Source organism: Numida meleagris, chromosome 6 (genome assembly GCF_002078875.1).
Source record: "Numida meleagris isolate 19003 breed g44 Domestic line chromosome 6, NumMel1.0, whole genome shotgun sequence".
NCBI classification, from domain to species: Eukaryota; Metazoa; Chordata; class Aves; order Galliformes; family Numididae; genus Numida; species Numida meleagris.
The window spans coordinates 8,912,615-8,938,474 of NC_034414.1; the positions used below are offsets into that span (position 1 = coordinate 8,912,615).

The 25,860-nt window shown below is 34.9% G+C and overlaps 1 protein-coding gene across 30 annotated transcripts in view; it reads left to right on the forward strand.

Moving 5' to 3' along the window:
• The window catches only part of MRVI1 (murine retrovirus integration site 1 homolog), a 99,946-nt gene that overhangs the window by 70,874 nt on the left and 3,212 nt on the right, over nucleotides 1-25,860 (forward strand). For 29 of the 30 annotated variants that reach the window (XR_002440455.1, XM_021402858.1, XM_021402852.1 and 26 more), the window contains 17 exons: nucleotides 870-940; nucleotides 2,548-2,721; nucleotides 3,692-3,769; nucleotides 4,190-4,239; nucleotides 4,668-4,709; nucleotides 6,249-6,842; nucleotides 8,846-8,924; nucleotides 10,878-10,998; nucleotides 12,846-12,876; nucleotides 13,586-13,726; nucleotides 16,936-17,067; nucleotides 17,945-18,086; nucleotides 18,743-18,795; nucleotides 20,562-20,669; nucleotides 21,117-21,184; nucleotides 24,433-24,552; nucleotides 25,441-25,572. Coding sequence is in view for 29 of the 30 variants with exons in the window: in XM_021402858.1 (XP_021258533.1) it covers nucleotides 870-940; nucleotides 2,548-2,721; nucleotides 3,692-3,769; nucleotides 4,190-4,239; nucleotides 4,668-4,709; nucleotides 6,249-6,842; nucleotides 8,846-8,924; nucleotides 10,878-10,998; nucleotides 12,846-12,876; nucleotides 13,586-13,726; nucleotides 16,936-17,067; nucleotides 17,945-18,086; nucleotides 18,743-18,795; nucleotides 20,562-20,669; nucleotides 21,117-21,184; nucleotides 24,433-24,552; nucleotides 25,441-25,572 (2,136 nt within the window). In the remaining variant the exon portion in view is untranslated. The remainder of the gene's footprint in view (nucleotides 1-869; nucleotides 941-2,547; nucleotides 2,722-3,691; nucleotides 3,770-4,189; nucleotides 4,240-4,667; nucleotides 4,710-6,248; nucleotides 6,843-8,845; nucleotides 8,925-10,877; nucleotides 10,999-12,845; nucleotides 12,877-13,585; nucleotides 13,727-16,935; nucleotides 17,068-17,944; nucleotides 18,087-18,742; nucleotides 18,796-20,561; nucleotides 20,670-21,116; nucleotides 21,185-24,432; nucleotides 24,553-25,440; nucleotides 25,573-25,860) is intronic. The other variant, XM_021402872.1, reaches the window with a different exon arrangement.

The window sequence follows — 25,860 nt, forward strand, 5'->3', positions numbered from 1 at the left end:
AACAACAAAATACAGTGAGTTTTGAAGAAAATGTTTGGGCCTATTCAGGTAGACAGAGCAAAAATAGCACCTTGAGTTCAAGCATACATGAAAGTAAGTTGCTGAATGGAAAAACTGTTATTTTCAGTCTACTAATAAAGCATACTTATTGTCCTGGAATTTTATTAACCTGGCCTTACTTTAAGTGAAAAACTTATCAGAAACTACTGGTCAAGATCTGTGCTATGATTTATTTTGCTTGTATCTTTAAAATATGCTTCACCGAACTTGAAGATTGCTTAAGAGTTAGAATTACAATGCAACCATTAAAAAAAAAACAACAAAAAAACAAACATTATTTGCTGGATCATCACTTAATTTTATGAGACATTTCCCTGGTTCTGTGTCATTGCAGTAGCCTAGGAAATAATTTTGAAGCATAAAACTTATTTTAGGAAACTGTAACAACTTATGAAGACTAAAAATAACTTCTTGCAACATACTGTATTTAGATGAGTTTTATGCCATAATAAAAAAACTACATTTTTTTTAAACATGGAAGGCAGTAAAAACTTTGACATGTCACCTTCAAAGTCCATTAAGACCATTCAGAAGTCTTTAACCTCTCTTTTAATATGGAACAGAATCATTAAACTCAAGATTTTCTAGAAAGTTAGAGTGAAGGCAAAATGGGAATACTTTTAGTTTTTATTTTATGCTTTCTCAATGCCATTCCAATATATTTTTAAAAGTATATTCTTTTAATTAATATTTTCTCTTTTAATGTTAATTTTTGATGATAATTTTTTAGAGGTAGTAGAAAAAGGTAGAGCCTTTTTTTTTTTCAGTGACATATTCCCATAATATTCTTTATTCAATTTTCTCTCTAGACCTCGTAGTCCTCACAGAAGACATTCTAACCGAGCCACTAGGAATTCAACAAGTTCATTGACCTCTGTGGGTAAGAAATGATTATTCATTTAAGCTAGGATGTTTCTCTGAAAATGTGACCTGCAATAAAGACATAGGTATAGAGTCTAACTCTTTTGACCACATCTTTTTTTCCTGTGCCATGCTTATTTGAAACGCGTGCACAGTGAGTATCGGTACCATAATGCATAGTGATCAAGAGTTTACGATCATAAGTGGCTTGCATGTGAGCAGGTCCAGACAAATATGTATATGGTTAGCTTCACAAAATTGTTAGATTAGTATTTTAGCTTAACATTTTTAGAAGCCCAGAGATGCACAATCTTAAAATCCCTGCTGTTTTCAAAATACTGTTCTGTAATGCTGATTTTGGTTACTTTTGAAACAGTGTAACTTTTGCCATTAAGGAGTTCAACAGGCACTTAAGTCTCAAATTATTCAGTTTGGCTGTCATATCACAATAAACTTTTAATGAAATTTTATCCTAAAGAAGATATTCTTCGTTTCTTAGTAAGAGTTCATGCAAGCAGAATTTCCACTGTTGTACTGGAATTAAATTCTCAGCCATGCAGAGAGAAGGTGCTCGCTGTTCATAACAGCATATACCTTTCCTTTCTTTTGCTAGTTGTCTTCAGGTAACACTTTCCCTAAAATTCTGTAAACATCTGTAGAAGCTGTTCACACTAACTCGTACAGACAGGTCCTTTCTGACAGCAGGCTATATTTCTTGCATAATGGTAGCCTAAGGAACTGTAAAAATTAGTGCTCAAGGATTAGTGTTTTCAACCAATGTGGAAGTCAAAGGTTAATGAGTTTCTTTGACAATTAATTAAAAATTCTTCAGAAAACAATGCTTTAGTCCAGGAATCTAAGTGTAGGTCTGCGGCTTTCCATTTTTGGTCTGTGCACTCTCCTGGGCCACGTATCTAACATGACCGTAAGTGGACTTAAGGAAAAGGAATTTCAGTTTTGGTTTTTATTAATCTCTAACAATGCACTTTTTTTTTGCATTTTCTGGTAGGATCTGTAATTCCTTTGGAAAATTCTTGTAGGTTTACAAGATGATAGAGAAAATACAAAATGATAGAGATTGATTTGCATTAAGGAGCTTAATAATTCTTAGGCTTTAGATATTAAAATTTTGCCTGTATTTTTGCCAGGTGCAGCTTCATTGTTGCTTCTGCACTTGTGGAAATACCCTGTCTATATGAAATGCAATCTTTTAAATTCTGAACTCTGTACATTTTTCAGTAGAAGAATTAATGGAATCACCTACATGTTAAAACTAGTGTGCTAGTGTGCATAAATTTATGCCAGATTTATGGGACCTTAGCCTTGAAAAACTGGAAATACAAAACTCATGGAAAAATTGAGTCTATAGCAGAAATGCCTTGACTGCTAGTTGAGATGGATCTAAAGCCACTTCTGTGGTGACAAACAAGAATCTCAGAAGGTTATTGGTGTATTTGATGACTTGACCTAAAATTGAGAATATAACAGCATTAGAAGATGAGTGGGCATGAATTTTTAATTAATGGAAACTCAAAGCTAAACTTAGAGATAATTTTCATACTGGTTATTTCAAAGTGCCACACGGATATATGTGGTACTGCTCTAATTCTGCCATTTTCAACCCAGACAACAATGGTCATGTGATTGATCTGGTAAATGATCAGCTACCAGATGTCAACATATCAGAAGAAGATAAAAAGAAGAACCTTGAATTACTAGAAGAAGCAAAGAAAGTGAGCGAAAGATTTCTAATGCGCAGAGGCAGAAAGTCAAGAAGCAGCCTCCCTGAGTCACCCACAGGTAGGTATTGAGTTAGAGGATACAATTTGATATTGTACATCAAAAAATCTGCAAAAGCACAAATAAACTTTTACCGCTACTGTATGCATACAATTTGTTAAATTGTAGGTCAGAGTCCCTCAGCTTCACTTTTCAGTACAAAATTGAAATGATCAATCTCTATATTTAGATTTAAAAGTGTAAGACAGTGTTTCTAGGTGCTGAGCTATATGCTGAAGACAATGTAACATGAAAGCAGGAAGTAATTCAATCAGAATCTTAAACAAAAAAAATCAGGAATTTGTCAAGATTTTCTGCCAAAAGTTCCTACTGTAGATAAAATGAAACTTTGACAAGATGTGCATACTGCAGAAAACCATACCACCTAGATAGAATTATACAGACTTTATTCTGGATATAGTCATAAAATAAGCTAAGCGAATCAGATCTTCATTTAAAAAAAATAGAATAAATTGTTCTGTTCTGGAGTATCATTAGAAATAGTTTATCTCATATGAAGTGTTTGAGGGCTAGGACAAAATGTCATTTTATCATTAAATAGGACTATAAATTAGCTCTGAGAAACCATATCGAAACAAAATTCTGTCTTAAAATCTGGTTGACACTTTCTGTAAGGAGATAAAACTATATGTTTTTAAATTCAAATTTCCTTTTTTTCTAAATTCCTTATGAGTCCTTCTCTTGTGTCCACTTCTCTGCAGAAATCTCATGAAACTGAGGGAAATGAAACTTCTGTATATCATCAAAATATATTAGTTTGTGCTAAGTACATGAGATAAAAACCTACTCTAAGTTCCTAATAGTCAAGTATAACTTGGCAATTAAAATGATTGGTCAGGCTTTGGACAAATGTGACTATTTGATGACTACGAGACTAATGTTTTAATCTTACCTGAATTTTAAAAAATTCAGAAACCATAAGCTTAGAGAGTAAAATTACTTTCTTATTTTTGTCTTTGTTTTAATGAAGCGGTTTCGCCTACCCTTAGTCCAAAAGTTTCACCAGTAACATCTCGGAGCAACTCTCTTACTCTTCCTATTCCGTCAGGTAAAAAGATCTATGCGGGCTCAAATCATGTGTAGATACTCACTGGAAATATGTTTATATTTATCTTTGGAGAGTAAATTAATCTATAGATTAAAGCATCTTCTTGTAAATATGACAAAGCTCGTTAACACTTACATATTTACTTACATTTTTTGCTGAGTTATATTTTACTCCTGTAGCGCTGCTGCTAGGCTACAGGTTCTTTTTTTACTCTTTTTAATGATAGAATTTTGATATGTTTGGATGATCTTTCACTTTTTATATTTCAGGTTTTATTTTTCTTTTTAAATAATATTTTATTGAATTTTGTTCTTAGCATACTATATGTAAGTGTGTGTGGATGCATTTGCTCATGTGTGGTATTCAAATTTTTGACCAAAACCATCAGGATATGCTTTAATATCATGTGTGTCTTACTAGGGTCTGATGTATGCACAGCCACTGGTGTTGAGTCAGTATCTCCAGTTCAGGTAAGAAAGAGCTTAGTATCCTGCACAGTAACCTGATTATTAAAGTACTACATTTATACTACACTGTCCTATTCATTCCTGAGGAAAATTAGTGTTTTCAGTACCATTTTTTATGCTAAAGTGAGATTCTTGGCATGTTTTTCTACAAACTCATAAATGTTAATTCTGAAGTCTAAAATCCATGATGTAATAAGCATTGAAGGATCATAGAGAATTGTGAAGTATATTAAATGGAAAAAGATCCAATGTAATCTTGATCTATGGAAAAACTAATTCCAAAGTCTACTTCATAAACAAATGGGACAATGTAAAAAAAAAAAAAAAAATTATAATCAAGGTCATCCCTTAATATCCATATCCAACATTTGCAGCATAGATGTGAAAGAAAATCTTGTAAGGCAAACAATTTTTTTTTCCTTTTTTGCTAGAATAACAGAACTTTTAAAGAGGATGACAGGCAAATTGCAGAGGTAAGTGTTTCATATGGTGTTCCACCAAATCTGCCTGTTTTTTTCTAAGCACGTATACAAGTTATTTAAGTGACTAAATAAACTAAAAGCTGTTTGCTGTATGAACAGAAAAGCAATACTCAACTAAGGAAAAAAGAGTACTGAACTAAGAAATTGCGAAGCACCAGCAAATATAATGGAGGAAAACAGGCTACATGTGTGCTTTGCATCCTATCATGCACACATTTTTATTCATGTCTTATCTTAATTGAAATCAACATGCTGATTAACTTTAGTATTAAAGTTAAAATACCTACTGTAGCCACTTCAGTGTATGCTTCTGTTTCAGATGGATGAACAATTCTAGACCTATTTAATTTAGCAGAAGAGGTTACCATACTTAGAATTGGGTACTGCTGATAGGATGTTACAGCTCCTTCTTGCTACTGGTTGAGCGGTTTATGCGAATGCTTTCTAATTTGCTGTAGGTAACAGCACTTGGCCCTTTAAGAAGATTTTGTCATGAGTGGATTAGGCAGTGCTTCAAATATGTATCAGCAGAGTTTTGGAGCAGTAACTACAAAGGGGAAGAGTAGCAACATACTTAGACCAGACCCCACAAATGGAGCGTGTTTGTTGCCTTAAATTACTGACGCAGGTGCTCAGACAGAAGTGCAGATTCTGTACCAAGTTAGAGAAGGAATAAGCAGTTGTTCTTTTGTCAGTTCTAATGGAGACTGCAACCAAATTATAACTTGTGGTGATATTTATAGTGTAAGATTCTATATAGTTTGCATGCATATATTCTATACATCTGCCTCGGTTGTTTCTGTATCTTGCTGTATCACAGTGAGAATAGGATGACTAACATACCTTAAACATACTTTCCTAGTCCTAAAACCTGTAAGAGCCTTGTGTTTGGTTGGTAGGACTTTTGCTGTTAAAGCTGCGTGATAATGAAGTCCTGTGCACTCAATAAAATAGTGCAATTTATTTATCTCAAGTAATAATAGAAGAAAGATAAGGTATGGGTTGGTGGTCAGAGTAATCAAGTACATCTTAATGAGATTTTTTCAGCAGTATTAAATTATATAGAATTAAAAACACCACTACAAATTGAACTGGAAGGGAACATGGAGATGTGACAAACATAGGGAGAAGTTACCGTATGTGCTTATATTTGTGTACAAGCCCATATTTTTTTCTCTTGGGAGATGAGAAACAATCAGAAACAGAAAGCAATCAAAGCAAAAAATCTAGAAATTCTATAAGATCTGGGATTAGAGGCATATACCCAGGCAAACCTTATGTTAGGATGATCAACTTATATTAAGCTGATGAAAATCTTGGTTATGTGAGGATTTCTGGAATAGGGAGGATATTATCTTAAAGGTTAAGAGAAGAGATTCCCAATTCATTTATTTTTTTCAAGGGCACAAAATATTCTGTTGTTAACTGCACATGCTTAAAAGCAAACATTAATGTGAAGGAAAATGACTATAAACAGGAAAAGAGAAAATCACATTTGTTTCTCTGTTTTATTTGTCCTTCTACTTTCAGAATGCTTCCAAAGGGTTGACAGATCGGAGGCTAAATGATCAAAGAAAGATTTCTCAGGGAAGGTTGATTCCTCGTTCTGCTGGTTTTGAAAACCCCAAAGAAAAACTCTCTGAACAAAAGGAAAACTTTGATCCACGTAAGCATATAGATACTTTACCTAAATGCTCCCCTTCAGGTAGTGATGGTGGCAGATTGTCTCTTAACACTTGCTTGAATGTTTGTGAAAATGAACTCGGAAAATCCTTCCTCAAGAAAGCAAAAGAAAATGACGTTCCTTTAAGACCCTATCTACCAGGACCAGGAATAGGAAATATAGACTCAAAGTTAAAAAGTCCTGTTCCAGAAATGAGGGACCATAAAGTTTCTTTTAAACCAGAATTTAAACTGTGTGGGCTGCGTCCTCCTCTACTACGTGCTGTATCATGGGATAGTTTAGAGCCTGGACAGAAAGATAAAACACCCTCAAAGTTACCATCTGAGGAAGATAAAAGCTTTGTTGTTGGTAATAAATCCAGCAATCAAATAAAAGCATTCAAAGACCTCCAAATCCAAGTTCAACCTGTTCGGATGCAGAAACTGACAAAACTCAGAGAGGTGAGTCCTAATTATATCCTACTTTAAACTTATTTTTGCATCTTACTGAACTTTCAACTTGCTTACCTTTTTTTTTTTATCATTTCATGAAACGTACATTAATATAATGGGTAACAGTTTCAGTAAAATCAACATGGTATTGTATTAATTGTCCTTTGCAACTTGAAGTTGAACTACAAGTGAATTGTAGCCTATGACTAAATGCCATGTAATTGCTTCGTTTCCTAGTTCACTTGCAATATGCATCAGCTGCACTGTTGTCTCTTCAATATGCACATGTGCTCTTGCGCATGACTGGTTTTGCTCTCAGAAATAATTTTAATACTAGTGTCAAGCAAACTAATTGCTTTCATAGTGACAAAAAGGTGAGTATAAATCACAATTTCTCTTTTTTGCACAGTTTACATGAACTATAAACAGGAAGCAATTGATTAATGATCATGTCATTTGTAAAACATACAAGTAAAATGATCCCTTTTGGTTTCTAGGAAGAATTTTAGTTCTGAAGAATCTTTCCTTCCTGAGGATGTAATAACATTCTCTTTAAAAGAGTTGCTTAGGCTCTTTCACTTCCTTTTTTTCACTGCACTGTGCTTTTTCTGCTCCTTCAGAATTTTCTTCAGAACCAGACTCTTACAAAATACTAACAAGCTGATTTCTGTGTGAAAGGAGTGAGACCTGTATATAAACTGAATGTTTTAACCTAAGTTTAGAAATGGATACTAGTTTTGTTTAAGGGCTTAAAACCTCTTGCAACATGTAAGCTATTTGTAAGTGTTTTTTGGATTAGAAAAATCTCTCCTACTTTGTTCAGTTGGGTGTTTTTTGAATCCTGTTTACCTCTTGGTAGTCTCCCTTTTAAGGGCAGTAGTTTTAACATTCAGGAATACTGAGCCTTGCAATAGTATTATATTTAAAAGACCTCAAGTGTCAGCAATTTGTTTTGGTATGGTTTTTTGCTACTTGAACACCCTCAGAGAATGTCTTTAAGTGCCCAGAGTCTTAGAACTAAGCCCTAAGAATTAGCCATTGTGTTGAAAAAAGTAGTAGTGGCATGAAAAGATAAACCACCAACATAAAGCAACCAAAATGTGTATAGTGTACAAAACAAAACAGGACTTTTCCCATCCTCCCCTTTAAAAGTTGTAGCTCCTTTCCTTAACATCATCATCATAATAGCGAGGAGGACCTCAAATTCTGCACTTTGGTCATTGTATTGCTTGGGAATGTCAGCTTGGTCATTCATCTTTTCCTGTTTATATAACACACGCATTCTTACTACATATGTACTAGAAACTTTTGTTGTAGAGACACTTGAGCCATATGATTTTGAGTGTCTTTCTGGATGTTAAACACAATTAGTACATAGAATCAGAAAATTAACACAACATGAAATGTAATTCCAGTTATGAAGGAGTTGAGCTCTGACTCTAATAAGAATTATCTTCTTATAGATGAAAGCAGGTGTTTGTGAATTTTAAATATATGTGAGATTATGGAAGTAAAAAATAAGGAGATGATAGAGAAAGAATATTGGTAAAGTTTAATCCTTAAGCATACATTCTTCCTACCTGCAGGGAATAGTGGCAGAGTACAGTAGCAATGAAGCTTTGATGTAAGCAAATCCTGCTAAGTAAAGTGTCAGTCTTATGTATCTCATTTTCTGATTTTTTTTCACTTCATTTGGGGATACTTGCTTAGTATTATGACTGTAACCAACAGTGCTTTTTTCATGCTCGTTTATTAAAACTCCATTTTTCTACTAGAGTAGGGAGGACCATGTTGCAAATCTCTATTCACATGACCAGGAATTTTGCTAAATAATGTATGCATGAAATTTGAAATATGCAATACCCATGTTGTGATAACTATAACTTCATATAAATATCTTCATCGTGTTTATTAAATAAAGTGGAAGTTATATTTAATGTTCACATGTCAGAGTTCTTTACTTTGAGATTTTTGATTAAGTTACTTGGAAATGTTATTGTTTTTCTTAACAGGAGCATATTTTGATGAGAAATCAAAATTTAGTTGGACTTAAACTTCCTGAACTTAGTGAAGCAGCTGAACAGGAAAAAGGTGCAGTATCATAAAAGTGTGAAGGAGTGTGTGTTTGTCATACACTGATTTTTATAATTAACTAGTACAGAAAGTAAAAAGCAAATGATTTCTTATTTTTCGATTACAAAAGTAATTCCGATGGAGCAGTAATGGAGGAGGGTAGTAAATGATGATCGAGAGACCAGTAGCATACCCTTTGTCCTGTATGGTACAATTCTGGGAAGCACGAATAGAAGGATGCGATGTGAAAGGTGCTTTTCTTTGTACACTCTGGGACTGTCTTGCAATACCCTAAAGTTTCTGTTACGTGGGAATGACTGAGATATTACATTTCATGTTACCTCTGGAAACTGTCTATTCTTCAGTCTGAATGAATATGAGTTAGTATATTACCCAGAAATTGTTTAGTGGGCTTTGTCTGAAGGTGTAAAATAGCTGATAGTTTACCAGTCTTTTAAACAGTTGGTCAGATGAGAAACTTCAGGGGAAAACCTCATGAAAATCTAACCGTTATTTGATCCAGCTTGTCAACCGAGGTCTCATAAGTATCATTAATATTTTAAAGTCTAGTACACATCTAAATGATAGCCAGTACTTTAAGGGTCAAACTTTTCTCCTCAATGGGTAAAGCAATTGAGAGGACAAACCCTTAGTTCATTTGTTAGGGAGACTTACTTCCTGACATTGTCGTAAAAGCCACTTTGTTCTTTTTTAACTAGCGTAGTAATTTTCCTTGAATAATAGGAAGTAGACAGCTACTTATTACTGTTGTGAATTAAATACATTGGCTCCAACAAGTTTTGTAATTGATGCCAAGTTATTGTGATTGTCCTAAAAAACAGTGTTTCAACTATGGATGTTTAGAAAAGTGGACTATATTAGGTTGGAGACATTTCTGTGATAGGCCATGGTTTTTTGAGGACATACAAAATGGTTCTTAAATAATTAGATTTTTAAATATAAAGGAATTGCACAGAACTAAAATGTAGCTAAAAAGAATCTGCCTTTCACGTTCATGTTTTCCACAATTAAAAAAATCTGAGCTTTTTCCCATTGTTTTGAAAGACTGAGAATCTGTTAAGCTAAATGAACAGGAGGGCTGTGCAAAGATATCTTCCCAGGACTTGGATTAAAACTGGGGAGCCTGACTTTCCTACAGGAGAGTCCTTCTTTAAATTTTGTCAGGGTAAGAGGAGACAATAAAGCAATTATTATATAAAAAAAATAAATAAAATTAAAATTAAGTAACATAAACTTTAAAAAATATAATTTGAACCATATTTTAGTCCTTACAAAAGTGAAAATTTGCAGCTTTCATGACCTGTTTCAATGAAAATGCAGTGTGAACAATACATGCTGTAGTGAAGATCCATCATAAGTGTGCACAAAATCTGTAGTATCTCTAGTATAGTGTAGTAGTTAAGTACAGTAGCAATTATTTTGTCAGGTGGCATTTAAAGCCTATAAAAAGACAGTACTCTATTATGAAATATAAGCTAAAATATTCAAGACATGAGGGAGCTACACTGATAAAGAGCACATGCAAAATGTTGGATGTTCTGGTAATGAATTTGGATTCAATTTGAATTGTTGAAAAAATACAGTAAGTATTTTTCAGTGCATTAGAGACTGACAGCACCAATTAATTCAATTTTTCTGTGTAAAGAATGACATTTACAGTAGGTTACCCTTATTGCATCTGTTCAAAAAGAGGACAGGAGAAAAAATGAGTGATGTATCACTGTATGTAATCCAAGAAACAATGTTCTGCATTAATATGTGGAGAACCTTTTCTTATTGCCCTGCTTTTCTTATGAGTAGAGATGGAGTGGATTCCTCATGAACTTTAGGAAAAAAAAAAAATCATCATTAGGTTAAAAAGTACTATTTGACTGTGAGATGCTGACTTGATTATTAATGCATGACTTCCCAAATAACATTTAAAAGGTTTTTATCTGAAAATGTCTTCAGGTCCTTCACCTCTCCCCTCCCCTACTGAAGAGGAAGAGACAAAGAATAGCTCTGATGTCATGCCCGGCATTCCTGACATATTGCTGCGAAAGCTACGTGTGCACAAGTCTCTTCCAGGAAAGTAAGAGCTCATTGGAAGTAGCAAGTCATCTAAGGGAAGGCATACTAACAGTTTTCATTGAACTCCCTTTCTGGGGTTCCTTTTATGGGGGATTCATATACGTAGAGAATCTGCTGCATCTTAAAACGCGCAACACAGATTTTCTGAATAGTTTGGGGAGCACACCTACTTTCAATGACTGACTAACTCTCAAATTAGTTTCTAAGTCATAAAAAGACTAAAACTTAACTTATATACTACAAGTATACTTTCATACAGAATTGCTACTAATCTGTCCACTCCTGGTTTTTGGGATTGCTGTTGTGGATATGAAATCATGTTGGAAGTGTTAGTATCTCTTCAAGCCAGATGTTTTTCAGTGGAAAAATTTGGATGTGGCAAAATTATGCAGTTTTTCTGCAAGTGATGATTTTTATGTGAAATGAATTTTGTTATTCTGCAAGCTTAGTTGAACTTGTAAGTTCCATGACGTTGAGGTGTGCAGGTAGGCAGTTATCAGCAGATTGCTTAACATCTGCTACGGCTAAAGGGTTTCTTTCCTTCTTTATCTTAGAAGCAAGAAGTCTGTTGGAGCATGACAGGACTCGCATGTTCCAATGGTGAAAACATTTATTGGCAAAACTGTTTGAGAGAGATTTAAAGTAGGAGCAGTATGGGAGTGGAATGCCATTAGGAACACCAGGGTTAAACCAAGGGATGATTCAGTACTCTGAGAGTGGCAAGGTTAATGGGAGCATCAATGCTCCCATTATCAAGAAGTATTGCAGGTTCAGGTGCACATCTGAAATGTTTACATATCAGCACATGCAGCATGAGGAACAAATGGGGATGAACCGGAGGCTTTGGTCCTTTCCCAGAGCTATGATATCGTTGGTACTACTGAGACTTGGTGGGATGAGTCCTATATTTGGAGTGTTGGGACAGCTATTGGCTGTTCAGAAGGGACTGGCAGGGCAGTCAAGGTGGAGATGTTGCGCTGTACGTAAGGGAGACATTAACCTGTACGGCCTTTGCCATTGGGGATGACATAGTAGAGAGCCTCTGGGTGAGGATTAAGGGGACAGACAGCAAAGCAGATGCTGTGGATGTCTACTACACACCACCCGCGTGGGACATTGGCATGAGCTATTCTATAGGCAATTAGGGAAAATCTCAGGATTGGTTACCCTTATCCTTATGGGAGACTTGAATTTCTGAGACGTAATTGGGAATATCATACTGCCACAACAAGTCTGGGAAACTGCTAAAGCACGTTGAAAATAACTTACTGAGTGAGCCAACTAGGAAAGGTGCTGTCCTTGATCTGTTAGGGTAGGAAAGGCCTTGTGGCAGAGGTGACAGTGAGTGGCTGTCTTGACCATGATGATCATGAGTTAGTTGAGCTCAAAGTTTTTAGTATAAGGAAAAAAAAGCGGGTGGTTGATGCCCCCAAGCCCTGAATGCTGTCCATCTGTGATTATTATCATCACGAGATTTCAGCTGTTAACACAAGAAAAATATGTAAAGATAACAACCCTAAATGTAGTGTATTTGTTGACCTGCAACTCTAAAAGGGTATTTTCTGGTTTGCTCTTCTTTGAAATTTGTCAGAACATAGTGCAGATATACATAACAATATTTGAAATTGCTAGAAACTTTGGTTTAATTTTGCTAATACTCAAGTTATACTTGTGCTGTTGCTATTAAAAAACAAGCAAACAAACAAATAATACTGGTTTGAAGAAAAGGAATTGTAAAATATTAAAGGGAAAGACATTCTTTGCTGTTATTTTCAATAAAATATTTCAGTATCTTTGTTTTAAGAGACAAAACTAATAAAATCTGAATTGTTTTGCTTTTATTTCTAGCTCCCCTCCACTTACTGAAAAAGAAGTTGAGGTAAGTGTGTTCTTAAACTCATAAATTTAGACACCAAAGGGAGCTCTGCTATATGTTTGTGTAAGCTTCTGAATTACACAAGCTCTAATTCTTGATTAAAGAAAAATATTCTAGATTCATTTAACATCTTTCAGTTACGCAAAGTGCATTTTGTGCCTCAATAAATTTATTCTGTATTTAATTATAATCTTGGATGTGCTCCTTATTTATTTGTGCCTTTAATTTCATGTGCCTCAATTTTAAGAAACAACCTTTAAAAGCAGGGTTTGAGAGAACAAAAATGTTAAGCACTTCATCTTTTGCTCTCGGTGGTAGATGTTTATCCCTTAGGTAAAACAATGCTAATGGTGAGCTCATCCCTGGATTTCCTTTGCACAGACTATCTGTTTAAAAACCTTGGGGACCCTTGGAGGAAGTCCAGTTAGAAAACAGATTAATTGTGATTCTAATGCTTCTGGTAGCCTACTTCCGTCATTGTGTCTCTGCTCTACTGATCTCCCAGGGAAACATTCATGAAAACATTCATATTTTAGAGGAAGTAATGGAAACTGATATTTGAAACAATTTTTTTTAATGATGTTTTCAATTTTCTGTTTCAATATTTATTTTAGCACTGAAGTTTGTTAAATACACCATATTCATAAGTTGTTACTGCAGATTACATTACAGTGGCACTGATTTTAAAATGCCTTCTTTTAAATCCAAACAGAACGTGTTTGTACAACTTTCCTTGGCCTTTAGAAATGATAGTTATACTTTGGAATCTAGAATTAACCAAGCAGAGAGAGAGAGAAATCTTACTGAAGAGAATGCTGAGAAGGAACTGGAAAACTTTAAAACAGCCATTACGGTAAGAAAACAACAATAAATATTTTCCTGAACTACACTTGTACAGATGCAAGTGCACACAAATTTGAAATGCATATCTGTGCTTGCTTATACTTATCCTAAATTCAACCCCCAAACTTCATTTTCTACTGCTTGAGTTCGTTATATAACTCCCTGCAGAGGAGAGAGCATTTCCTGCCAGAGTGGGCAACTGTTGCTGCAAATGCATAGAGGATGTTGCCCTACTTCTAACAATTTTCAGTTATAGATGTTATGAATCTGAGGTTCAGTTCTTGGAACGAGCCTGTGACAGTGTTAAGAGCACGGAGAACTGCAGTTTGAGCACTGATCCATGCTCTACTGGACAAGACCTTCTTTAGCAGTAAATTTGCAGTGTCTAGTTAGACGAGATCCTGAAATGATCTCAAGCCTGAGTTCAAAGATTTACACCTTAAGAGATCACTGAACTGCAGATAATAGAAGGTTGCATAGGAAAGGAAACAGGATTACGTAAGGAATACATGCGGTCTAGGGAAAGGTTATAGATCTGAATACTTTTTCATTCCAGCTACCCTTCATGTTCTTTTATCAGCAGTAGTGTTCAGTTCTTCTCACCAGATTTCTTTGGATTTTCTAACTGAAATGACAAATATATCTCTGAGATGTGTTAACTTATGTGCTGTGCACAATGTTGTGCAAAAAAAATAAAAAGAGGTGCATAGATACCATGCTGCTAACTGAAATAGCACCTTACAAGAAGGTGTTCCTATAGTTTTGAGAAATAGCTAAGAAAACATAAAATTCTCTTATTTACTTTATCAAGAATGTTAGGTGAGAAAGGCTGCAATTATCAAACATTGTGATATTTACATCTTTTCTTGTGGAATTTCAAATCTGCATGTACAGGTTGTCACTGGGGAAAAAGTGTTGAGAATATTTTGCAGATCTTCCCTCTGTTTAAAGAGCAAGCAGAAACAACCTGTAAAATCTCAGGGCTTTATTAATTATAATATTTTGTATACCAACTTTTTTTTTCCAATTAGTATAAAAGGGTTTTTTCAGATGCAAACATCCAGTTTGTTACATTTAACGTGTTAAAGGATCCCTGATTATACACTGAGAACCATGCTGGCAGTATTGGACAGCTGTGATAAGCCTTCACAGAATCAAATTGGTTAAGGTTAGCAAAGACCTCTCGTCCAACCCCCTGTGTAGACACGCGGAGCAGGTTGCCCAGGACCACATCCAAGCGGCTTTTAAGCATCTCCAAGCAGGGAAACTCCACAGCCTCTCTGGGAAACCTGTGCCAGTGCTCTATTATCTCCCCAGTAAAGGCTTTCCTGATGTTTTTTGATGGAACTTTTTGTGTTCCATTTTGTGCCAACTGTTTCTTGTCCCAGCACTGGGCACCGTGGAAAATAGCCAGGCTCCATCTTCTTTGCACCCCCCTGAGCATCCTCTTCTCCAGGCTGGCCAGTCCCACCTCTCTCAGCCTCTCCTCATAGGAGAGATGCCCCAGTCTCTCAATCATCTCAGAAATCTACCACGATCATCAAGGGACTCGAGCACCTGTCCCATGAGAGAAGTTTCTCTCCTTCATTCAATTTACAAGATGCAGTCTGTCTTTTACAAGCTTTTACAACAAAGTGGCAACTGCCATTTTCATGTGAAAGTTTTTTTTTTTCAATAACATGGAATAAACTAAACAATTCAATGATGGGACAGCTCCTGCATAATCTGTATCAGATTAGAGTTGTTCCCACTCTGAGTGGGAAATTATCTTTATTTCTTTAGTAAAGACACATTATACAGCTTAATGAATTTGACCACTGTTTACAATTCTTTCATTCAGTCTTTTGATATTAGTTTTTTTCAAAAACTCGCCTTTAGGAGAAAGCAGATTTACATGAATTTTGGATTTGTTCAAGAAAATAATCAAGTTACATTTGACAAGGAACACCTAAAAATCTGAAATCTGAGAATGTTTTTCCCAAACACGTTCCTTTACATCTTCTTGGGTCTTGTAGTCAAATTTAGGCTGCAATTTGTTAATACACTGGCTTCAGTGATAAGCTTAAAAATGTTTGTCATTGGAGTTGCTGCTCCAAATTCATCATTCTCTTAGCTGTGCTCCTATACCAAAGGTTTGCACTACAAATGTGATTCCTCAATGGATTCTAGAAAAAAGTTATTGCCCACCACTCCCTTCTTTGATGGGAGGAGAAGAAAAAGGAGGAGGCGGAGACGTTATCCTTTTCATACAAATGAAATGTGCAAACTTAATCTTCAATGTGTGAACTTAATCTTGCAGTAATGCGAGGGAGGGCATGTGAAGAACTAGGTCACGATGTAAGTGGTCAGAGAGAATTATGTGAACAGTAACCCTGATTAATTATTTAAGACAACCTCAATGCCAAGACTGGAGCATACTGAAAATGCACTTTAAGTGTAGAAATCAGTCAACATCACGAAGTCTGCTGTAAGTCTGAACTATGTTGGCAGATTTTCTTGTATCAGTCCTTTTTGTGAACAGAAAGCTGATTCAGTGAATAAATGTTCGCTAAGGCTTTGGTTAGTGGAAGATCCAAGTTCACTCTTGCTTCTAATACTAATCCCAAGGAAGCTGTATGCTTTCGGTATTAAATCTATCAGAGTGATAGTCTTAATCAAGAGCAGAAAGCTGTATACTGGTAGATGAAAAATCATTAAAAATACGCAATTGTCATTTGAATTACATGCAGTATTCATCTATATTATTCTCTTACTTGTGGAATTCTTGAGACCTTAATGTCAGATTAATTTTCCAAATGACTGAAATATCTTGGAACTGAGAGAACATAAATTGCCTTCTTAACGCTTTGTGCCAAGCAAGTAAACATGTTACTTGTTTCAGAAATCATATGCAAGTTCTCTGTAAAATAAGCTTGGTTATTGCAAAGTTCATAGGTAGTAAGTCATGATTCGTAACAGATTTCAAAGGGAAAAGCATTGCAAATGTGCTTAGCCCTTCTTAACTTATTGAAAGTAAGCATGCCTACAATACGCAGTAAAGCGCCATTCTGTGTCAGAGTAGCAGCACTTTCTCGGTTGTTGAGTGCTGCTCCTCTATGGTGAATTCATCCATGTGCCGTTCTGACTGGATGTGTCTTATACCAGTCTGTGACTCAGGCTAGCTCACCTGAACTAAGAGTTGGAAGACATAATAGGAAGGCTTATATATTTTCTCTTCAGTCTTCAGCTCACTTATGGCATCACTATGAGCACAGAGAAGCTTACCAGAAACTACTGGAGGATATTGCTGTTCTGCGGCGTTTAGCTGCTAGGCTATCTAGTCGTGCTGAAATGGTTGGAGCTGTTCGCCAGGTAAGAACACCTTGGTGTCTAGCAAATATATTGTGGCTGCACATGTTTATTCCTTGGTTGTTGTTTTGATTTTCAGTTGTTGGGTTTCTTTGTGTTTTGTTAGTTGTTTTTTTTTTTAGCTAGCTATAGCTGTAGGTTGTTATCTCTTTGAATTTTGTCATTTTGAGAGATTAAGGACATTTATTATAGCGTCAAAGAAGACATCCCTTTCAGACTGAAACAAAATTCAAACAGAATTACCTATGAAGTTAAGTAACATCTGTAGAACAGATACATATATATTATTCAGAATTATAGCTGCATCACAAGAAACATTTAAAATTAGGGCAACGTGGATAAGAAAACTTTCTTGAGTCAAAAAAGCTCATCTAGATCTGTAACCTGCCCTTGGTAATAGGTGAAGACAGACAACTGAAAACTTAAAACAGCAAGTACAAATGAGAATACAGGAACGCGCTCTCAGGCTCAAGACTGTTAGCTTTGCCAAATGAAGTAACTAGTCACTGAGGCCAGTGACCAAGAGCTTGGAGAGTTTGAAAACAAATGCACATATGCCCCATAACAAATAATGTTGGTTATTTAATTATTTGTAATTATATATAATTATTGGTTATAATAATTTATATTATGTAGGCACAAAGTGTATAAATTGATATAATATGACAAAATAATGATAGTTTTCTTTGGATATATATTAATGCATTCCTGTTTGTGTTCTAATTGACTTAGGAATTCTTAATCTTTGAGATATCAATATTTTTAATAAACAACTATTCCAGGTCTAGTCCTGACAGGGAACATGCACATAAAGGCAAATAATATGTTTGAGTAATGTAGAGGTAAGTCAGGTAATCCTCTCCTCTCCTTTCTTCCTTAGGAGAAGCGTATGTCAAAGGCAACAGAAGTAATGATGCAGTATGTGGAAAACCTGAAAAGAACATATGAAAAAGATCATGCTGAACTAATGGAGTTTAAGAAACTTGCTAATCAGAATTCTAGCAGAAGCTATGGTGCATCTGGTAAAAACAAACAAAAATCCTCTAGTGTTTCTTTCCTGTGTACAGGGAGGTATCTAGTGCTATCAATGATAAGAGGTGAAATATCATGAAATTTGTTCTACAGAAATAGACTTTAAAAATAGAGATATAACACCTAAATTATTGCAAATAAACCATACTTAATGTTATAGCACAGTAATTTAAAATCGTTGTCACTTACAGAATTCTGATTAGATCCAACCAAGTTTGTATTGACCTCTTACATATATGCATAGTTTGCACAGTTTTAATGCATCTACTTCTGAAATGACAGTTGATAGCGAAGCCTAATTATTTAAAAATATGTCTTTTTTGCCACCTTTTCTTTCTTAGCTTGGCAGAAACTCAAATATGAGTATTTTCCTTTGGAAAAGCTTTTATAAGGAGATAATTAGTAGGGTTTTTTCTGATCTCAGTACAGATAGTAATGGGATTTTTTTTGTGTATGTTGTTTCTTATTCCATATTTCTGCTACAGGTGTAAATGAGGCCAGAACTATATGACAGATAAATACGCTGTCATTGTAGACATTGTGCAAACATAGTATGTCTGAGTTTAAAATGCTGACAAGGGCTATATTAATATTATTTATAGATACTCACATATTCTAAGACTGTTCCTTATCTACTGTTTTTAAGCAGAAGATGGAGTACCTCGTTCATCTAGATCCATGTCTCTTACTGTCGGAAAGGTATTTCTGCAATGCAAAGAAAATTAATTCACCTAATTTGTTCTCCTTGTCTGTGTGCATTCCAATTTAATAGTCAATAGTCAAGACATGGTAATGGTAAATTCTCAATAATGTTTATGTAACCTAGTCCAAACATATCCATGCTTTGTAATTTTAGATGCCTGCCTGCTATAACAATAATGCTCACTGTGAATCATAGAGAGACCTATTTATTTATGAATAGTGATACTGCAGGCCACTCACCTGTGCTGCAAATAGTGGCATAGGTCCTATGCTTTACTGTGGTTGTTCAGGGAGGAAGCTGAGCATTGGATCCAAACTTTCTATTTAATGAGGGAATCCAGGGAAATACCGTTTTCATTGTTATAGGAAGTACATTGTGTTCAGAAGATAGACGTAAATAGTAATTTGAAGTATGGCTTATTTTTTAATTACCATCAGAAATATGTTGTTTGGCTTGACAGAGCACTGAAAAAGGGAGATTATCTCAGCTTGTTATTAGCCTTAACATTGTTTTACACATTCAAAAAAAATTTTAATACTTCCAAGACTGCTGGAGTCCAAATTTATTTAAAACCTCCTAAATTAACCAGTAATTTGAGGGACCTGAGTCTCAGTTTGACTGTTCTGAAATCTGGTGATCAGAAGCATTATTGAGTCTAGTATTTCCATTCATATTTTTACTTTTTTGGCTGTAGTTATTTGGTTTTGTTTATTCCTATCGCCTCTGAGTGCTGAGTAAGAAGACTTTACTCTTCATTAAAGTTTTTCAGGAGCACATTATATGGGCCTGTGTCATTAATGAATAGGTATAATTGGTCCTGTCTAGAACCAGGATTGTGGAGTAGCTGATCCCATGTGTTCCATGGGAATCCATGTCCCATATTCAGTAAACTTGTGTTTAACTCCTTTTCTGTAAAGTTATCTAGAGCAGAATCTTAGAAAAGTATGGATATACACTGAGGCGAAGCTGGTAGATGCTATAGGTACTTGGTTGGGTTCTTTATTCCTTGGGATGCATAGATTTCACTAATTGTGTGTTGTATGGTAAGGTATTTGGCTTCTTAACTAACGACAGCAAAAACTTTAATTGTCTTATATGTACTTGAGCAATGTGTTGCGTAATGCTAGCATATGTTTATTGTTTCCACAGGCTTTGGGGAATGTAAGCAATGCCACAATGCTAGATAGATATCTAACAACGCGAGTGTGAGGAAGAAGGCTCTCTTATTTTGTGAAGGGAATGGATATTATTGTTTCTGTAATAACGCATAGTTTTATAAGATATAAATATATCCTAGTGGGTACAATCTGTCATAATGGGTACATAACAAGGAGAGAGCATCATTTTTAACTTCATTATTTTCCGGTAATTGTGACATTGGTACTTTTCCCAGTATCGTTACACATCTGGCTTAACCTAAGATAATAGCCTCTAATGAGAATTGAAGATATCAATTCAGAACCATACCACCATACCTCTTGTGTGACTTCCACTACTGGACTTTAAGAGTGGGGGGAAAAATCAGCAGCACCCCTGTACAAAGCCTCATTCTTCTCCATGCACTAGCCATACCAGACAGTACTATATGAAGTTTTAGGGAAGACCACGGCCCTAACAGCGGTTTAATTTTGCTGCCAACTCCCCCTTCCTCCAAGGGCTTGTTGCTGGCATTAACTTGTATTTTTTGCAACGCCTATTAACTTGCAGAACTTTTCTTCAGCCTATTTAACTGTATGATAGATAAAATGTTTTTTTACCATAGAATATGCCTCGGAGGCGAGTCAGTGTTGCTGTTGTTCCTAAATTTAACTCCTTAAATATTCCCGGTCAGTCACCAACAGCTTCACCTATACCTTCAGTGCCATCCCTGGTAAGTGAAACTCACAATTTAAAGGCAGAATTTTTTTGTTTAAAATACTTTTGCATAGACCAGGCCATAGTTATTAGAAATGTAAGCCTTTCATTGGTTAAATTTGATGCCATCCTAATGAAAGGATGGACAATGGCAATCCTGTTGTGTTAAGGGATTATTTTATTGTTTAGTGATCAATAGATAAAGAAGAAAGAGACTAGATACTTTCTTGGGGGGGAAAAAAAGCATTGTAGAGGTTAAATATCATTAGGTTTCAAGTCCAATTGTTTATTGAGGTCCATTGTTTATTGAGATTAAAAGGAGTAATTTGTGAGCTCTTTGATAAAGATAACTTGCTAGTGGATGGGGAAAGGAAACCTAAGTAGAATATTGATTTTGTTGTTTAACTAAAGACCTATTTGAAATTCATGGACGGAGCATTTATTGTTGTTTTTCAACTTACAGTCTGAATCACCTAGCAATGGAAAGAGCAATCTAGCATCTATTCCTGTTCTGCCACCTCTTTCAGAGAAGTGAGTTTTCTCTAGATCATTCACTACCTGTTGAATCCTAGTATGAAATGAAAATGTTGCTGGTATACAATTTCAGTGTTTTGTGACAGAAAATATACCAATGCAAAAGGTATTGAAATAGTAACACAATATTGACCCAAACTGATTTATATCTGTTAACTGTATTTTATTCTATCACTTTTATATTGGTTTCTTCATGTCCAAAGAATTTACAAGCAGTATCTGAGAACTAAGTTTTGCATGCTACAATCCAACAGCCATTGCAATTCTATAAATATAAAATGCAGCAGAAGATTATATATTTGAGAAGGCCTACCTTTGGAAATCAGAAAAACTAAGAGTATTACATGTAATGCAAGTGAATTGTTTTATATTTATTGCAACGTATTATTGCTGTGCTTCAGATTGGCCATGAGCAATATTGGATATGTATATTCTTAATCTTGACTATGCTGGTAATAGAAGTTTGTGTTCTGCTCTGGCCTTGTCTGTGTGTTGCAAGCTGATAAGAATCACACATTGAAATGCCATGATATTCAGTGTCATGTAGGTTTTGAAATTTGCGTTAAAAATATATGAAATCAAAAAGTATAATTCATCATTATGCTAGATAATCAAAATTCTGTATACATCAAAACAATGACTAATTGAGTGTTCTGGCTTTTTTTTAGTATAAAGTGAATTGAACATTTAGATAAAGTAAAGCACTGGGGTTGAGATTTGGTTTTTAACAGCCTTACAGCCTGAGAAGTTTGTATTTTAAAACAAAATGGAAATAGAGATGTTGAAAGAGGGGCTGTTTTTCAGACCAATACCTCAACATCTATATTTTCCTAGAACCTATAAGTTGCAAAATATTTTTTCATTAAAATATTTGCCCTTTTTACTCTGTATTACTACCATTAGTGTAGATCTACTGTCAGAATCATTGAATCATAGAATTAGCTAGGTTGGAAGAGACCTACAAGATCACCCAGTCCAACCATCCACCTACCACCAATAACCCCACTAAACCATGTCTCTCAACGCTATATCTAAATGTTTCTTGAACACCTCCAGGGACGGTGACTCAACCACCTCCCTGGGCAGCCCATTCCAGGGCCTGACCACTCTTTCAGAAAAGTAGTGTTTCCTAATGTCCAGCCTAAATCTCCCCTGGCGCAACTTGAGGCCATTCCCCCTCATCCTGTCACTAGTAATAAGAGAGAAGAGGCTGACCCCCAGCTCACTACAACCTCCCTTCAGGTAGTTATAGAGAGCGATGAGGTCTCCCCTGAGCCTCCTCTTCTCCAGACTGAACAATCCCAGCTCCCTCAGCCACTCCTCATAAGGCCTGTGCTCCAGAACCCTCACCAGCTTCATCGCCCTCCTCTGTCATCATGTAGTTGTTCCATGGGTTTAAATAGTTCTACTTTGGCATCAAAATAATAGTTATATGAACAAGGAAGGCAGAGAATTTCAATGCTGGAAAGCATGTACATGTGTAGATTTCAAGAAGAAACTTCGAAGTTCTTGCAGTTGAAATTTATTTAGACATGTTAGTTAGTTTCATGCAATTTCTTGAAATGTAACATATAGTATTACTAAAGTATAGCAATAGATTGCATAGGTGGATGATATGAGGAAGTGAAACTGGGATGAGAACAGAAGGCGTATTAAATCTGTTGTACGAAGTATTTGTGAAGTGTTAAAATTAGGAATACAGGTCTTCTTGCATTTGCGAACATGTGTACTTATCTCTATATAAGCATGTATATATACAGATATATACACATTATGGATATATTCATATCCATAATCAACATAGAGAGCACAAATAAAAAAAATTCAGGCTCCTTTTCAAATATTTATTTCTTTCAAGAAATGCTACATATTATAAGGAAGCTACTTGCAGATGTTTCAGAAGTAAAACTTAGCAAACAACATGTTGATTTGTTGTTATAATAATAATCATTACTACTTTGATTTAGACTGTTTACAAAATCACAATAAAATATCTTAAATGCAAATTTGAATTAAAGTTGGGTAGGATGCTTGAAGTTTCATACAGATTAAAAGTTTAAAACTACTTATATCACTATATCACAAGTCAGAACAGAATAATGGCTTTCACAAATTTTTCAATTAGTGGAGAGGTGGAACAGACTATCTTATATCTTTGTTTTTATCTCTGTACTTAAACAAGAATGAAAGTCTGCAATAATTAGGAAAAAAAGCTGTGAACTGTGGCAATAAGCATTGACACTAGTTGTCACAATTCAACAGAACTCTGCAAGATTTGGACCATCATTTGAAACTATACAGAAATTCTTAAATTAAAAAGCTTTAAGTCCAAATGAAAACAAGAACGACTGTGAATATGACCTGTTGAAAGAAAATCCATTGCTCTCAGATGACACTGATCAAGATTAATTAATCTGCCATTGACTTTACTTGAAGGGAAATGAGATCCACAAAAACAGTTAGATTCCAGAAACTGGAATGGGATCTGCTGCTGAGCTTATTAAACCTCATCTTTGCTAGATTTGCTCAGTTTCATCTGAATCACATAAACTCTTTGACCCAGACTTAAAGAAATGAGAACAGATGAGCAATACTGAAAGAGAGCAATATTCAATGGCTTATCTAGAGGCTAAACACATTTTTTGCTTAGGAAAAATTTTATTGACAGAATGTATGTGTTTGTATTTTTTTTACAATTTATTATTATTATTTATTTATTTCAGTTTAGTATAAAGTCAGTGGAGTACCTAGGAGGCATACAAGAGGCATACATTAAAAAAATTATTGAATTAATATTTGGAATTATGTCTACTATATTTTTCTCTGATGTAGCAGAGAAAATTTCTAAGACATTTTTTAGAAAATCAAAAGAGGAAATGTTTTTAAAAAGAAAGAAAATAAATGCCATAGACAAGCCATGAAACAAATATGATTTTCTTTTATAAAGAAAGAAACATTATTTTTAAGTTACTCTTTGAAACTAAAATTTTGCTTAAGTATTTACTTTTTCTTTTTGCAAAACATTTCTCCAGCATACATTAAAGTGGAAAACAGCAGATTTTCCTTCAGATTTTTGGATAGTTTTGGATTAATCATTAATGGATCAGGAGTCATGCTTATTGATTTTTTTCTTAGTAGTATACTAATTAAATATATTAGATTATTTTAGATCTAATGTATTTATCCAAATACATTAGATTACAGCAGTCTTGGTTTTGCTTTCTTTTTTTCTTTTGTCTTGGCAGTGGAAAGACAAATGGAGAGCCTGATTGTGAAACTTCTACTTCTGCACTGACACCGAGTGGATTGGAAGAGATCAGCCCTGAAACTAAAGCCAAGATAGAAGAGGAAGCATATAACAAAGGGTGGGAATATTTTATGTGAACTAAATCTTAATTATGTGCCACCAGATGTATTTTTATAGTGTAATTCTAAACGCAAAATGAGTGGTATTACTGATATGACTCCAAGAAGATTGTCCCAATTGAAGCAATATGGGAAACAATGTGAGTTAACATCACTTATGACTTCATTGTGGCTGTTCACTTTCATCTTTTATTTGTGTTAGCCTGTCTGGGAGAGAGCCAGTTATTATCAGAGATTCTGAGTTGGATGGATTTTCTTATGTTGATAGTATTCAGCTTAACGATGGGACATTCCAAAACAACCTTCTAAAATTCATATTCTGAAAGGTGTTAATGGAAATGATTCACATGATATCAAATTTTGCATGAAATTCATATTGTTTGTGTGGCAAAGTGCTTTACAAAACTAAGCAATTAATAGCTTTGGCATCTGTTTCCAAGTGTCAAGCTTAGCACTATGTGAAGGCGAAAGTTGTGATCCCACCCTGCAGGATACAACAAGTCATATCTTCAGCCTAGATTTGCATCTATTTTCCAGAATTTGCATCTGTTTTCCAGAATCAAATATCCAGCAGGTGTTCAAAGTGATTTAAAGTAACAATAAACAGAAATACACACTAACTTCTTTACAACAGACAGAAGTACTCTGAAGAGGACTATATTTGCCTTTTCCGAGATAAATTTGCTAACAGAGCTAATATAATAATCTATTAAGTAAGGATGGCTATGTGGTGTGTTCATAGCTAACCTTTTGTCCTGTTGCAGTTCTGCAGAAACAGAGTTATTTGTGCTTTATTGCATGTAGCAAAATAAAAGGCTAGTTTTTCATTACATAGGAACATGCTTATACAGCATACTAGACTAAGAAAAATTATTTTTGTGTTAAAGCTATCAGGAAGGCTTGAAGAAAACCAAAGAACTTCAAGACCTGAAGGAAGAAGAAGAAGAGATACCGAAAGAAAGTCATGATGAACATGAAGAAAGTGAAAATGACAATGAGATAAAAAACCTGAAAAGCAGGTGAGACGCTGGTGTAATATGACCATACAGTATGAGACACTCCGTATTTGTAGTACCAATCAAGTGTGCTTGTGCTATTATTTTAGCATGTTTTCTTCCAGTCTAGGGAAGGATATTTGCACTGACTAGTTTCACAAAATGATTTCTTCCACATAAGTATAGTTGCAAAATGCATAACTTCTATTTTTGATATTTCCGTTAAAATTTTATGTTCATGTTTTGTACATCAAAATGTTTCATATTGATGGGGATAGGTTTTGAGGTAACAATATTCAACAAATGTTCTTT